General features: G+C 38.3%; 1 protein-coding gene across 1 annotated transcript in view; it reads left to right on the top strand.

The window, feature by feature from the left end:
- itpk1b (inositol-tetrakisphosphate 1-kinase b) overlaps positions 1 to 17,025 on the top strand; it is an 80,695-nt gene that overhangs the window by 3,637 nt on the left and 60,033 nt on the right. Inside the window, exon 2 of the mRNA XM_079833796.1 lies at positions 1,895 to 2,061. Within this exon, the coding sequence (XP_079689922.1) occupies positions 1,967 to 2,061 (95 nt within the window). The 5' untranslated portion in view covers positions 1,895 to 1,966. The remainder of the gene's footprint in view (positions 1 to 1,894; positions 2,062 to 17,025) is intronic.

Below are 17,025 nucleotides of genomic sequence, written 5' to 3'. Positions count from 1 at the left end.
GAAGAAAGAACTTTATTCAGGTTTAAAACAACTTGAGCGCGAGTTATCGATGACAGAATTTTTGAGTGAACTATTCCTTTAGTGGTTAATAAAACAACAAAAGACAAAAAGAAAGTCACTCGCTGCTCTTGACTGAAAAGCTTTAATACAGTAGCTTTAATAAGAATCAATGTATATTTTATAGTCTATGTAGTGTTTTTTTACATTTATTCATTCAATCCCATACTTAAAGGCTGCTGTACAGCTCTGAGCTGCCAGTGTAAATCTTTATATATATTTATTTTATATTATACTATACACTAGGAATGTGTACAAGGTTTTTTTTAAGTAAAGTTCTAAGTTTAAAGCTACACTATGTAACTTTTCCGTCCACTAGAGGTCGCCTGTTCAAAACAAAGGCGTAGTTTGATGACGCCACGTTTGAGCGCAGAATCTCGGGACATGTGGTCTTCACCTCACAGCCGGTGGGAAACAGTCGGGATAGGACTCGGACAGAAATCATGTTCATGGATGCGATTAGTAACATTACTGTAGTCTGAAGCAGAGCAGGACCGAGTGTTGTGGAGCTGAGCAAGGCCGCAGGAGCGATTGAAGAGCGGGACTGTTATTATGGCATAGTCGCTGGCGGGACTTTTATTATGACACGGTTGCCGGCGGCACTTCCTCTTCTCCAGTGCTGAGTGTGAGGTAACGCAGCTCTGTTTATCGTATTAGATATATCTGAGTGTGTTGAAAAGGAAGTTATGACGTTCGCTCGGCGGCTGCTATGACACTTGTTCACACTGCAGTGAGAGTAAAGTGTTTCACTGAATAAAACCGGAGACCGAGGGTGACGCAGATATGACGCAATCGACAGGCGACTCCCTCACACGCATAGCTCACACGTCCCGGCTCCTTGGTTAAAATAGCAATTTTCTCACGATTTACAAATTGTTGAAAACATTTGGGATATTCTAAGTACTCAACTGAACAAAATATATAACACTGGCCTAGTGGTTTCTGGATGTTTTACTGCAAAAATCCTACATAGTTCACCTTTAAGTAAGGTTTTTCAAGGTCTTTTAAGTAAAATAAATAAAGAGTATTGCAAAATAGTATTTTTTCTCCTTAACCTCTTGCTGTTCCTGTCGCCTAAAAATAAAAACGGATGTGACTAGCCATCAGAACCGAACCGAACCGAAAACCGTGGTTAAAAAAAATGAGGTATGTATTGAACCGTGGACTAACTGTATTGTTGCATCCCTAATTGATATATTGTACAAACTCGATATACCGCCCAGCCCTAGAACTCACCAATGTGGTTTTGAGTTTCCAGAGAATTGTTGCATAATGCAGTGAATGTTTAACCATAGACTGTATTAAACAATGGACGTAGTGTCCTTGACGTCACCTGTAGGTGTGAGTATTTTTAAAGCCCTAAGTGGGTGGAGCTTACCGCCGGCATCTTGGAATAACCGGATAACCGGAAATGGGCAAAGAGGCGGGATGTGGGTGGAGCTGAGGTGTCTGATCTGTTCTTTCTTTTGATATATTGCATGTTCAGATATTCATACAACAAAATATTCTGGGGGCCGTGAAGATTTTGTGAAAAAGAATGATCAAAAATGCTGGCGGGGGCTTGCAACTTTTTTAAGAGAACGCTGGCGGGAAAGAGTTGATGTGTCCCGTGATGTTTTGAATTGAAACTGAAACTTGCATATGATGCATTTAATGTTCCAACTGACGTGCTTGTGATACCCAAAAATTCAGGTTCATTAGGTTTTGCGTCAAAGCCGTGGAGATTCGCAGTCACATTTCAGCCTCTTTATTGTTCAGTGCCAGTCATTAGATGCTTTTGAAAAAGTTTGATCATTTCAGGCTCTGATAATAATCTCTCTTGTGTTTGGTTTGACAGGGTTGTATAAGAAGACTGTTCCTGTTTTCACTGAAGTGACACTACTGTCACATCTGGCCATCAGCAGCTGAAATGCAGACTTTCCTGAGAGGCAGACGAGTGGGCTATTGGCTCAGCGAGAAGAAGATGAAGAAACTCAATTTCCTGGCCTTTGCGGAGATGTGCAGGTGAGAGGTGACTATAGAGATCCATCAGCCTGGATCTGTTTGCATGTAGAAGCTCAGCGGGTGCCTGTTGCTGTTGGACTTTCACCATGCTAGTGGTCAGCGGTTCATCCAAAGCAGCTGTTTTCTGCGTCTGCTTTTGTTCGGCCGCTTGACAGATCAGTTGATTGAGTTGTTTGAATAATGAATAATAAATGTGACCGTATTTTTTCTTGAGTGTTTTCTTCATTGTGCACGTTTGAAAGGACTTTGTACTGTGGTTGAGAAAGATCCAGGAAGGTTGCTTGTGGTTGTGTAATACAGTGCAGCAGAGAGCCATGTGAACGTAAGATGCATATTAAGACACTATTTCTTGTGGGAGTGTCTCATAAGCAGAAATGGTTACTTGTTTAGGCCTGTGAATCTGATTTTAAAGAAGTGCGCAAATGACTCGTACCACACTAATATAGCAAAAAGGATCAATATTGCACGTTTAAATGCATTCCCCAAACAGTCTCCCCATCTGCCTTTGGTTGGGTAAATGGCTAGCATAAATCATAAATCAAATCCATCATAAATAACTTCATAAAGTTAGGATACTTGTGTTAAATCTTAAAAGGTAAGATGTTTAATATTTGAAACGATTTTCTTACACATTACAATACTATATTACTAGTCAATTTCTTCCTATAGTTACCAGTAAGTAAATTCTCTTATAATGGTTAATATGGTTTAACTAATTACTAATGTTGTTAAACTAAATTCATTTAAATGATTATAATTTAAATGATTATATTAGCCTATTAACCTTAAAGGGTTACTTCAGTGATTTAGCATTAAGCTTTGTATTTAAACTGGGTCATTTATGCAGTAGAAATGTGAATTTGGTGCCTTCTAAAGACAGAAAATGTATTTTTGTCTCATATGGATGAAAGACAACAACTCCCAGAATGCACTTGCTTCGCTGCCCTATGAGGCCACTCCACCGTCGTTTTGATCAACATAGTAATACAATAATTTCGTTCAGTTATAGAATAAACACTACAATTAAAAACTGAACGTGTCTTTTCAATAAAGTGTGAGTTGAGCCGAACGAAAGTCACGTCACAGACGCAGCAGGAGTCAGATTTCATTCATCACGAAGAGCAGAGCTGAGGTAACGTTAAGCGCCGGTCTGGCACGTTTTCAGATCACATATGGAAGCTAAATTAGCACAGGAATACATTAAAAAGTTGAAACACTCACTTTACTCTGCATCGTCCGTTATGATTGTCCGTGCGGCCGTCTGTGTCTTGCATTCTGTGCGTGAGATCCCTCCCCTATGGGCGGGTTGATAACATGCGGAACAGCTCCACCTACTTGCTCTCTCGTCTCAGGGGGATATGAGGGGGGAAAGTACCATAATTTGAATATACTACCGGGTTTCTACTGATACAAAGCTTAATGCTAAATCACTGAAGTTGCCCTTTAACTTGCATGGATTAATTGTTCACCCTAAGACCTGTAATGTGTGCTAATGTGTGCAAAGTAAATAAGATAAATAAGATTTCACGAGGAAATATTTGAGATCTTTTTTCTTAAAGAGTTGTACTTAAGAACCTTCTTATGTATTTCTTATCATTTTTCATCAAATGTTTTTTTTCCCTTTACTTCGATTCTAGCTCCTGAGCCATATCTATGTAGCCTGACCCTACCAGACTCTCATACATTTCATTTGTACAGAGAGTCTGGCCACTCTCCATTGACAAGCGTTCACTTCCTCAAAGGCGGGTACTCTGTTGAAGTTTAAAGCTATTGGATCTGCCATAACCAGTCATTAACGTTTGGTCGTGACGCATGTCATCTCAAACTAGCGCTCGACATCAACGTCATCGTTCTCAGCCGCTCCCTCCTTTCGCTGATTGGACCGGTTAAAATTTGACGGGAGAAAACATACCACAATCCCAGACAGAGTACTGAAGGAAAATGAAAATTGAGCGGAAGTACGTAGGAGGGCGGAGCCAGGCTAATATGTATGGGCCAGAATATAATATAAACTTAAAATTGATCCATTGAGACTCACAATTTTTCTTTGTTAGAGGTTCTGAGAAATGTTAATTACTCCAGTCTAAAAATTGTATTAAAGCAGCACTAGGTAACTTTTCAACCTTTATAATATATTTTCAAGACTCTTGTGATGATGCATCGACTTACAATAGGTTGAATGACACGTCTGCCATAGCCTGACGGGGGTCTGTATTCGTTTTTAATCATACTTTTAAACTTCGGGTTTCAGGTAGTAACCCGAGAACAAAAAGAACTACAAAATTTGACTGCTTTACGGCATATACGTCACTTCCACCACCATCCCCACTTCCTTAAATACGGACGTGCGTGCCCAACTATCATTTGTTTGCCGGATGTTATAGTCATGGCTGAAGCAGCACAGAAAAATAAGAAAGCAAAAGTTTTGTCGGAGGAAAGCAAAAAGAGGAAACGAGAAAGTGATGGGATTAAAGGCAGGACGAGGATCAACATTGGGCAGCGTTTGCTCGTTGGCGTGAGCTGGAGGAGGAGGGGCTACATTCTTGCAAGTAAATACGTAAGACGTCCAAAATCATATTTTAGGATACCTAACATGTCTGTGATATTTGTTTATTTGTCCTGCCTCAAGCTATAATGCAAATTGATTTTTCAAATTTGCAGATTCATCTATGGTAGCTTGATATTATAATATTGACAATATATGGTTATTATCTACCACTCAAACATTTTATTGAAGTATCATATAGATTCTGTAAAACAGGAACCAATAGACTAGGCTACTATAATGCCGCTGGCTTGTAAACGTGAGCATCGCGATCATTTGGCGTTTGAAAAAAATATAACCCATGAAATGATATTCATATGACATGCTGAAACATATGCCACTGTACCTGGGATGAAGACATTTCACACGCGACGCAAGCAGAACACCTGCATGTGAACTCCTGCAGTGTTCAGGGCTATCATGGTTGTCATGTCAACAAATGCACGTGCGCATCCCCTGACAGAGTTTACGATAGTAGTAGAGGACAATACTGTTTCCCAACTGTAGGGGGACCCCGAGAGCTAAACCTACCTAGTGCTGCTTTAATTTGGATTATTTTACAAAAATCAGTTTGAATGAATGATTCAATGACTCATGTTTCATTACTGGATGAATCAGTGTTTTTGATGAATCTCTTGAATGAATGATTCAATGACAAATACATTTTCCAACGGTCACTTGTCGCCACCTACTGGTGTAACAATGTCATTGACACAATTGTTATTTGAAGCATTGAAGTTGCTTTCAAAAGCTGATTTGGTCTATTTTTAACACTACCGCAGACATCAGTGTGTATATTCAAACTAAACATCTTTATCCCAGACTCAACTATAATGTGATGTTCAAATGACTGTTTGTGTCTCTGGGTCAGTGGCGATTGTTCCAGTGTGATTTTTGTCAAAGGTTTGTAGAAACGGGCCAATCATTGTCATTTAGGAATGAGATCTTGTGGGTGTTTGAATCGAGACCGCAATCTTTTAACGATTAATCGCGCAGCTCTAATTTGTATAAAGAGTCATCTATTTTGTCCAGTTCACAATGCACAATGTCAAAAGGGTATATTGCCTGTTTAAAACAGAGCGTGTAAAATATTTGCAGTATTTTCCTCAAGCCTGTGTTTTGTTCTGCTCTGACTGTTTTTTGGCTAAAGCATCTCCAGACTATGAAACCCTTGAATGATTTTACATGGTGCGTGTAGGTGATCAATCTTGGCCTGGCTGTTTTTTAACACTGTGCCAGCACTTCTGTTCCCTGTGACTTTGCAGTTGGACAGATTGGCTTACTCATCATTGAAGGGCCCCTGGATTATAACCCAGCATTCAGAGAGAGAGAGAGAGAGAGAGAGAGAGAGAGAGTGAGTGAATGAGTTGGCATAGCAAAGCACTTGGCCGATGCACTTGGGTGCTGTGTTCGTATGGGTTGTGTAACCTGAGGAAACTGAATTGCTGGACCGACAAAGGGTTAATGTTACACACAGTCGTAAATGTGTGGTGTAGTGAAAGATTGTGTGTGGGGGTGGTGGTCTATTTTTTTCTTTTTTTTTTTAGTGCTCCTTGTGCCCCACTTTCTCTGTCTCCAGCTGAATGAACAATTGTGTAATGTGTGAAGCCAGTGTTGCATCGGATTTCCTTACTGGCTGTGACTGTGTGTGAGGAATTGTGTGGCCGAGTTGGAGAAAGTGAAGGAACGAGGGAATACAACAATGTGATCAGTGTAAGCGGTCAACTCTGTCAGCCAGTGAACAAAGGGATGTGTTTTTGTGTGTTGCACTTTTTAAGGGACAGGACATTCAAAAACGAAAGTTTCATTTACTCACCCTCACGTCGTTCCAAACTTGTTTGACTTTATTTGAACAATGGAGAAATTAACTTTTCTATTCCAAGTTTTTTTTTTAAGCCAAACAGTAGCGTTGTGTGAGAACCCGACAAAAAATATGTTGTTATTAATTGTGAATTATTAATTTGTAAATATTCTCTATTAAAACAGGAAGTTGAGTTAGCTAGCTAGCTTGGAGACAGGTGGTATTGGGGGAGGGACATTCTCTTTGTAGAGAGCATTTGATTGGACAGAAATCTCTTTAGTGCAACATGAGTCTTTAGTATTTTTGATTCAAAATGGTTCAACCGACAATAAAAATGGTCGTAAATTTACTTATATTTTATGTTGCAACTAGGGGTGGGAGAGAAAATCGATTCTTCGATGCATCGCAATTCTTTCTTTCAAAAATTAAAATTATTATAAAACCCGGTTTGTTGTGCTTGTTTGTAGGGCTGTACAATTTTACCACAACATTTTGTGCTTGTGTATTAATATGACTAATAATAATAATTAGGATTATTATTATTGCGAAATAAAAATATTAAACTAAAAATAATTATTATAAAAACACTTTCATTATTACAAATAAAAAGCTGAGTATTTAAGAATAAATATAACAATATAATAAGGAAGTAATAATAATATTTGTTTTACAGAAAACTATTTTACGAAGAACTGCATGGTTACCTGTTAATATGTAGGCAGCCTATGACTATACATCATTAGAAAGGTCTAAGGATTTATTTTAAAATATTATATTATATGACAACAATTTCTCATATGCATCCACAGTAGGGCTGTCAAGATACAAAAATTGAATCGCACCATTTGTTGTGCGATTAATCACACTCCTTATCGTGAAATTAAGCATACGCCATTTCTCTTTTTAAACACATTAATTTTGTCATAATTTGCTATATCCAAAGTAAACAATCAGATTGAAAGGTGATTCTCACAAAACTGTATTTTCTGCAAGCTTCAGGGATCATTGGAGACTCCAAAAGGACACCAAATAACCAAATATAAGGAGCCCATTTAATTATATGATATAATAAATGTATACACACCTAAGCACCCATGAAAACAAAAAACATTACAAAAAAAAACTTTACAGAATTCACAGTGTATAGTATATGTACAGAGCAACAACAACGAGATTGATGCCAAAAAAAACCTCCTAAATCAACCACTTTGACGGCATAAACCTACGATTACTAAACACAACAACGTCGCTCACTCCGCTGAATGCATGCTCAGTATATCAGCTGCTCGTGCGCATCATCATCAGTTATCTCTTAACAGTAGGTTAAGTCAATGTACTATTGGAGTAACTGAATAACATGGTTTATTTCGAGTCAGAAGAAGAGTTAGACACGTTAAAAATGTAACAACTTTAGACATTTGTGGATAAGTGCTAAACAGTAAACTGCCGTTTGACCGGTTCACTAAAAAGAGCCGGTTCAAAAGAATGATTCGTTCGTGAACCAGACATCACTAACTTAGGCTGCACATGACAAATCAAACATTATCCTTCCTGAGTGTGTGTGGAAACAACGTGAATGTACTGAAATGTGTCTGTACATGAATGCAGCGTGCGATCAGTTATCGAGAGTGCGCACATACACGTTCTCTGTGCATCAGTATAACAAACTCTCAGGCACTTAACTGCTGTGAGTAACCAAAATTGCGCTCTTCAGAAGCAATGGCAGAATACGACAGAGCTTGTGTTTTAAGGCAAAGCACACATTGAAATGATTCACTAAAAAAGCGATGTGAGTTCTCTCTGATATATCTGATGTGATCAGCCTGGTCTTCTTTGCATTAGCGCTGTTTTGGACCGTTTGAATGAATTTGATTACTGGATCACTGAACACTGAGTTTAACAGCTTAAAATGGCCTGATCACAAGCAGAGAAGCTGAATTGTGTTAAAGAATGGAAATGTCCTCCTACCAGGGTTACAGGTGCTGTAGATGCTCAGTGTGATTGTGATAAACTCCAGACTTGTAAGATCAAATAACTGCGTGACGAAAAGTATGTTAATGACGCAGCTTCACGTACTTCTGTAATTTATTTGCGTTAATTGCGTTAAATAATTTTAACGCGTTAAGGAATTTAAATTAATTGCAGGTGTTAAGGCGTTAACGTTGACAGCCCTAATCCACGGTAAAAAAACAAAAACCCTCCTGTACACTGAAAAAAAAAAACATGGATTACCATTTAAATTTCTTTAGATGATTTTTTTTTAACCCAAAATAAGATGAAGTGAGCATTACTGAGCACTAAACACACATCTCTTTCATTCATACTGGAAGCCAGAGGGCGCCCTCGAGCAGAAACTCCAATTATGTCTCAAAGAAGTAATATAATATGACATTTCAGGAAATCCTTAATTAGGGCTGCACAATATATCGAAATTATCGAAATATCGCAAATGTACATATTGCAATATGCATATCACGAGTGCACGCAGTATCTGAATGATTTTAATAAGTTACTTCAACATTGAGAAAAGTGTATGTTTTAGGTCGATGCTGTTGTGAACTTCTGTTGTTTCTTGAAGTAGAGACCAGGAGAACTTGGATAGGTTTTTCAGCAGGATTCTTTATTGAGAAAAATGTGCTGTCTTTCCGCTGAGGTTCCAAGTCTGACTAAAGCCAGTTGAACATTGTATTTTATATACATTTCAAGGGGAGGGATTATACAGCAGGGGAGGAGACACTCTAAGCAATACAATGCCTGATTTAATCAGCATAACAGTGTCAATCAAATGCATAGATTCAATCAGCCTACCACTCAGGGGCTCCAAAAGTCATCAAAGACAAATGGTGCTCATTTTAGAAACTGGCCTGGAAGAATCTGATATCATAATTTTTACCTTAAATGCTAAATACAATGCACTTTCTTAAATTTGTAATCCCACAATGCATATAGGAGAAAATTGACTGGGCACACGACTGTTACTTATATGACTTACTTGACGTTAAAAACATTGGTGCGGGTTACGCAGCGGACTTCTTCCCGACAGTCAAAGCGGCCTTACGTCATGAAAGTGCAGACTCAGAGGAAGACAGCAAGGGTTTAGGGTGCCATTTGGGACAGGGCCTAAATGTAGCTGGATAAAAAGATGAAAATGCTTTGACTGATTGAACATGAACATGAAGACAATAAACGCACGACTGCCGCAAAATATGGTGTATTTGAGTTCTTCAAGCCTTCTCGGGTATTTTCATAATAATAAAGTATATTTATAATTCAATGCCAATTGACATAGCCTTTTATCAATGTATAGAATACAATAATATATATTCTGCGTCATTCTATGATAAAAGCCACATATTTCAAACACTCGACTGACGTTATGAAGTACATTTACATTTATGCATTTAGCAGACGCTTTTATCCAAAGCGACTTACAACTTGGGAGTACAGGAAGCAACATCTCATGAAGTGAGTTAGTTTGCTTCGCATTACAAGTTTGTTTGACGCGTGTTATAAGCAACTCAAACAGTGCTTTCAGAGATGGAGCAGCATTTACTACTGATCACAGAGCTGTACTTCACTGGCACGCAGCAATTGCACGCTTCATTGCCCAGGATATGCTCTGTGAAAACGGGGTTTATCATCGCATCGCATTCCCTCTGAATCGTAATCGTATCGAATTCTATGGTGCTTAGAGATTCCCACTCCTATTACGCACAGCTGGTGCAACTATGAGTTCCTGGATTTGAGGGTTCTCTGCCATTTTTTTCTGGAGGTCCTCTCATGTTCTCTTCAGTTAAATGGGCCCGTTGGTGGATGTTTTCAGGTCTCTCCAGAGATGTTTGAATGGGTTCAAGTCCAGTCACTCTGGCTGGGCCACTCGAGGACATTCACGTTCAAATTACTGCAAGTCTGAATGTCACTTGAATATATTAGTGACCCTCTGAGCATGTCAATCACACTAGCACAGATTAAAAATGTTTTGTGGATTAAAATGTTAATCCTTTTGTAACCTCTTCAACCAAATGACTTGAGCTGTTCGGAGTCAATCTGAGTTAGGGGAAGATATATTCAGCTGTTCTAACTCCTGTCACACCTTTTAAATTACTGCATTATTCTCTAGGACAGGCTTTCTCTAGCACTGGCTGGTTGTTTTCCCTGTTTTGGCAGTGTTTAACATCACTGTGTCCCGCTAGTCTTCTATGAGCTCTATTCTAGATCTCTCTAGAGATCCATAAATTATCTATTGAGTGTTTTTAAGATGAATCTAATTCTTTTCTTATCATTTGATTAATCCTTTAGTTAACCTACCACTAAATGATAATCATTACTTCTGCTATTAAGCTTTCAACGTTTTTTCAAACATTTTCTCTCAAAAAAGCAAGGCATTTATTGACCCTGGACCACAAAACCAGTCATAATAACAAGTCGCATGGGTATATTGTTGGCAAAAGCCAACAATGCATTCATTCTTTTATGCCAAAATCATTAGGATATTAAGTAAAGATCATGTTCCATGAAGATATATTTACATTTTTCTACCGTAATATATCAAAAAGTTATTATTAGTAGTAATATGCATTGCTACGGACTTTATTTGGACAACTTTAAAGGCGATTTTCTCAATATTTAGATTTTTTTTTGCACCCTCAGATTCCAGATTTTCAAATGGTAGTATCTCGGCCTTGTCATATCCTAACAAACCATACATCAATGAAAAGCTTATTTATTCAGCTTTCAAATGATGTAAAATCTCAATTTCAAAACATTGACCCTTATGGTTTTGTGGTCCAGGGTCACAAATGTCCATGATGCCTGCATTCTTAAACCCTATTCGCACGGGATTAGTATTATCTGGGGACCTCGTGTGATTTAGAAATGACCCACCCACATCTGAATTTTGCGTGGCGCATTCACACGGGATAAGCAAGCCTGTGATTTTACTCGAATTTACTGACTTATCTCCCGGATATGATGTCAAGACTTGTTAATGTTTTTTTCGTTATTGATAGAGCTGTATGAAATTATAAACAGTCGTATCGATATCATTTTGATTGTTTTATAGGAATACAAATCATTTAGTTCAGTTAGAGAACAGACGCTACAATTAAAAACTGAACTGAGCAATAATAACAATATACGGCGAAAGATTGAGTTTCAAACCTAAATGTAAAAGCGCCCATTTAAGCGAGTTTGTCATTGTCCTTTTCTGTTTTTGTGTTTTTCATTAAGAATAATATTAAACACACCATTCAAGCAACTTACTCCCAAATTGGTGCTCATTCTAAAGTGAAAGATAAAGATAAAAATGTGCACAGGAAACAAAAACCTTGCAAAGATGATATACGATCCGCCTAATCCCGGCCAAATCACATAGAGACGCCGATTCGCACATGACTAATATTATCACAGGACCTCGGTGTTTGGCGAATTATGGTAGGTAATTTGCGGGGGAATTTTTACTTTACATATTACAGACATGGCAGATTCGCATGGGATTAAGATCACAGACATTCTCTGCAATTATTACAAATCACCAGAGGTCCCCAGATAATACTAATCCCGTGCGAATAGGGCTATAGTCACTGTTTGGGATTGACAGCAAGGTGTGAGTCTTGAAATGGTTTGTTCATTCAGCAGATTAAAGTTGAATACTTGAATACATATCTGTATGAACGAACAGCTGAAACAACAACTACATTCAGCGCTAGGATAAAATATGCCATTGTCCTAGTTGTCCAGTGCGGTTCTGTTTATTCAGCATGGGTTTGTCGAGAAAGCATTTATGAGTCCTGAAAATGTGCACCCCTACATTCACCGCAAATCGATGTATTTGTATTCGATGCATCGTTCCAGCCCTATTCTGGTCCCTAGATGCATTTGGATGAATTTTTTTCATCCATTTTTTTCTGGCAGGCGAAAAGTGATCTGATCATGAAGACAGGTAACAACATAACATACCCCTCCCTAAGCAATGTGCATGATTTGTAGTATTATGAATGTCTGTAGCACAAACTCGTTCTTTCTGCCTTAATTTTTACAATTAATTGTGGGCTACACACTAAACAAGCAACTGTTCCAGTTTGTTTGTAACCAGGGCAACAAGTGAAGCATAGCAACAACAGACGAGTAAGACCAAAGCGGTTTGTGTTTTTGGTAACCACAAGGATTTTACCCGCCAACATGTGCGTGTGTGTGTCCTGTCCCAGACGGCAAATGCTTGTGATATTCCCTGCAGAGGTTATAAGCAGTCCTCGCTCGCAGCTGCAGGGATAAACAGAGGTCTAGAGAGGTCATTATTGTGCTCTCGAAGAAATGAGGTCACGATTTCCAACCCCTTTATTGTCCTGCTCAAACATGTCACCGAATGTTTATTAATCTTGTCAAATAGATTTGGTTTAATATTGAACAAGCTTGATAAAGGATTGACAGATGTGTTTTATGTACTCTTGACATTCAGTAATCTTTGAGCGCAGGCCCTCTAAAACTGCTGAAGGTCTTTTTGACTAAATCTGACTGGAAGTTCAGGTGCAATATTGTCTTGTGTATGTCATCATATTTTTACGGAAGTTGTCAGAGCCATCGTGGTTGGTACAGTCGCGTGTGCGCTGGGTAACAAACCACACGTGTACCAATAACGGGCTTGTGAAATGAATGTGCTCACTGAAGCATGGACGTTATCTTTGATTCACACACAAGGCTGTGTTGTATGTATGTATGTATGCATGTATGTATGAATGTATATGTACAGTCAAACCACTATTTTTACTTGTGGGTGCAGGACACTATAGTTAATTTATCTAAGTGAGGATAGCAAAATAAAGTAAGCTGTGACATATAGCCCAATACCCAAAAATTCTTGATACAGTGACTAAAATTGATAAAAATTGATTGAAAATTGACCATGTTTTAAGTGTTTTTTCTTTAACTGCTAATGCGACCTTTTACACCACAGACTGAACAAAATGAAGCATTGCTTAGCCAAAATTGGTATTATCTAATTGTGTACTTAAATTTAACAGCTGACAGCTGATTGGTTGATTGTAATCCATTGCATACCTTTCTATCGAAGTTATCTGACATTATCAAGATGCATTTGTTTTGACAGTTTAACTAAATGAGTTCTTGTCATATTTTTATTACCATTTTCTGAATAAATGTTTGTTTGACTGTATGTTCTGATATTGTAATTGTTAATCCGATAACCTTTTATGACTGATAATTGGTAAATGGCTGATAATTAAAACTCTATACTATTTTGTTTACAGTAAAAAGGTTTGAAATGCTACAAGTGAATTTAGGCATTAATGTATAGTATGAAAATTGTATAGTCATGTTGAGTTTTGCTAAAGATTATGGTGTTATTAAATTGTTAGTGTTATTGGAGATTAACTTACATAAAAATATATAAAAATGAAAATTGTAAAATGTAAAAATAGAGAAAATGAGTGTGCACAATTAAATAACCAATATTGACCGATATCAATAAATAAAAAATTATCTTAAATATCTGCTAATATCCGACATGGTACATACAGTATATATCCTGCATCCCTAATTATGTATTTTTTTTCTTTTTCACAATATTGTAACAATAATTTTAAAAACTTTGTTGCGCAGATGCACAATTAATCATTAAAAGATTGCAATCTCGATTCAATCACCCATGATCATATTTTTAAATGACAGTGATTCAGCTGTGTCTAAATGTTTGAGTATAATAATAGAGATTATCACAAGAACTGGGATAAAAGTTTATAGTTTGTATATACACACTGATGTATAGTACACCACACCACCTGAAAGTACCTTGACGTTTGAAATTAAAGATTGTATCAATGACATTGTTACACCAGTAGGTGGCGACAAGTGACTCTTAAAAATGTATTTGTCATTGAATCATTCATTCAAGAGATTCATTCAAACACACTGAAGTCTCTGTGCGAGTGATTGAATCATTCATTCAACCTGATAAAAAAAAAAAAAAAATCAATTCAAATTAACTAAATATTTTTAAATAGACTGCAGCGATTAACATTTTGTGAGCACCTCTGAGAAATTACACGTTATTTTCTTCAGTTTGTCTATTCAGAATGTGAAAAAATGTGATTCTCAGTTTGTCCAGAACCGTGCAGCTCTACTTTGTTGGTGCAGTCAAAAGTTGAGAAAATCAAAATGAAACCCTCCAAGGTTAACAAGAAAATATGTCTTTTATCTTCTGGTATAAACAAGTTGTTCTATTGGACTGTTTCCTTTACCCTCTTTCGTATCTCAGTCATAATAAAAGCAATTGTGCTCAACATGTTTTGTTTTCTCTATCCAATATTCTGCTTAACTTAGATAATAGAATGAAACCAATGAAATCTGAGCCACATTTGTGTCTGTCCGTATCTCTAAATCCAGCGTCCCTGATCTGTCACTGTGACCCAGCTCAGTCCAGAACTGCGTCTCGTTTCACACAATACCACTGTTTCTCCTGGATAACTTCAGCCCAGTATTTTTATAAAGAAAAGTAGATTATCCTGCCTCAATCAAAGCAGAGATCGTTAGCGGTCATAATTATGATTTGATTCAATTTCCTTTTCTGTATTCCCTTAGGGTGTGTTCACACTTGGCATGTTTGCTTCAATTAAAACAAACTCTGGTGTGATTGCTCTGTTAATGCGGTTTATTTGAAATAGTGTGAACGCTGCCATCTGAACCCTGGTGTGCACCAAACAAGTGGACCATGACCGCTGAAAAGATGGGTCTTGATCCACTTCCAAACAAACTCTGTTGTGGTTCGACTGAAATATGAACTCAACACAGACCAAAGGCATGTAAACAGGAAGATGAGACCCTAAAAAGGAAGGAATGCTCACGCATATAATTTTTTTCTTGTCATAGTCGTGATGTTGCCCATCACAGTTCGGTACAGGCATCAGAACCGCGTCCACATTATAACTAAGGTCTTCACAGCTGGTCAAAATACCATCATGTAGGCTACACACATACAACGAGCACATTTAGCCCAGCACACAGCATTGTTTTAGATGTTCGGTAAGTTCTGTCACAAAATGGGCAATATGTCATAAAAGCTGACCAAACAGGTTGTGAATATATCCCTATGCCTTTAGGTTCAGTATCTTTAGGTTTGGTGTTAAAATGCCAATTTGAACGCTAAGCGGACCAGGACTAAAAGTTTTTTTTTTGTTGGTCCGGACCAAACAAACCAAGCGAACCGAACTACAAGTCTGAACACAACCTTAGAATGTCTTCATGTGGGTGGCAAGATGTAACCGATCAACTTTAGGGCTTTTCACACTGCGCTTAAACCCTGGGTTATTGTCGTTTTTAAACACTGCTTTTAACCCCGAGTACAGGAACGTTTCACACTAGGCGTTAGCTGCGATATACAGTGAGGAAAATAAGTATTTGAACACCCTGCTATTTTGCAAGTTCTCCCACTTGGAAATCATGGAGGGGTCTGAAATTGTCATCGTAGGTGCATGTCCACTGTGAGAGACATAATCAAAAAAAAAAAAAAATCCAGAAATCACAATATATTATATATAAATATATAAAAACACAATATGATTTTTTAACTATTTATTTGTATGATACAGCTGCAAATAAGTATTTGAACACCTGTCTATCAGCTAGAATTCTGACCCTCAAAGACCTGTTAGTCTGCTTTTAAAATGTCCACCTCCACTCCATTTATTATCCTAAATTAGATGCACCTGTATGAGGTCGTTAGCTGCATAAAGACACCTGTCCAACCCATACAATCAGTAAGAGTCCAACTACTAACATGGCCAAGACCAAAGAGCTTTCAAAGACACTAGAGACAAAATTGTACACCTCCACAAGGCTGGAAAGGGCTACGGGGAAATTGCCAAGCAGCTTGGTGAAAAAGGTCCACTGTTGGAGCAATCATTAGAAAATGGAAGAAGCTAAACATGGCTGTCAATCTCCCTCGGACTGGGGCTCCATGCAAGATCTCGCCTTGTGGGGTCTCAATGATCCTAAGAAAGGTGAGAAATCAGCCCAGAACTACACGGGAGGAGCTGGTCAATGACCTGAAAAGAGCTGGGACCAGCGTTTCCAAGGTTACTGTTGGTAATACACTAAGACGTCATGGTTTGAAATCATGCATGGCACGGAAGGTTCCCCTGCTTAAACCAGCACATGTCCAGACCCGTCTTAAGTTTGCCAATGACCATTTGGATGATCCAGAGGAGGCATGGGAGAAAGTCATGTGGTCAGATGAGACCAAAATAGAACTTTTTGGTCATAATTCCACTAAACGTGTTTGGAGGAAGAAGAATGATGAGTACCATCCCAAGAACACCATCCCTACTGTGAAGCATGGGGGTGGTAGCATCATGCTTTGGGGGTGTTTTTCTGCACATGGGACAGGGCGACTGCACTGTATTAAGGAGAGGATGACTGGGGCCATGTATTGCGAGATTTTGGGGAACAACCTCCTTCCCTCAGTTAGAGCATTGAAGATGGGTCGAGGCTGGGTCTTCCAACATGACAATGACCCGAAGCACACAGCCAGGATAACCAAGGAGTGGCTCTGTAAGAAGCATATCAAGGTTCTGGCGTGGCCTAGCCAGTCTCCAGACCTAAACCC

This window comes from Gobio gobio (assembly GCF_949357685.1).
Source record: "Gobio gobio genome assembly, chromosome: 13".
NCBI classification, from domain to species: Eukaryota; Metazoa; Chordata; class Actinopteri; order Cypriniformes; family Gobionidae; genus Gobio; species Gobio gobio.
This window is presented reverse-complemented; position numbering and strand designations above follow the sequence as displayed.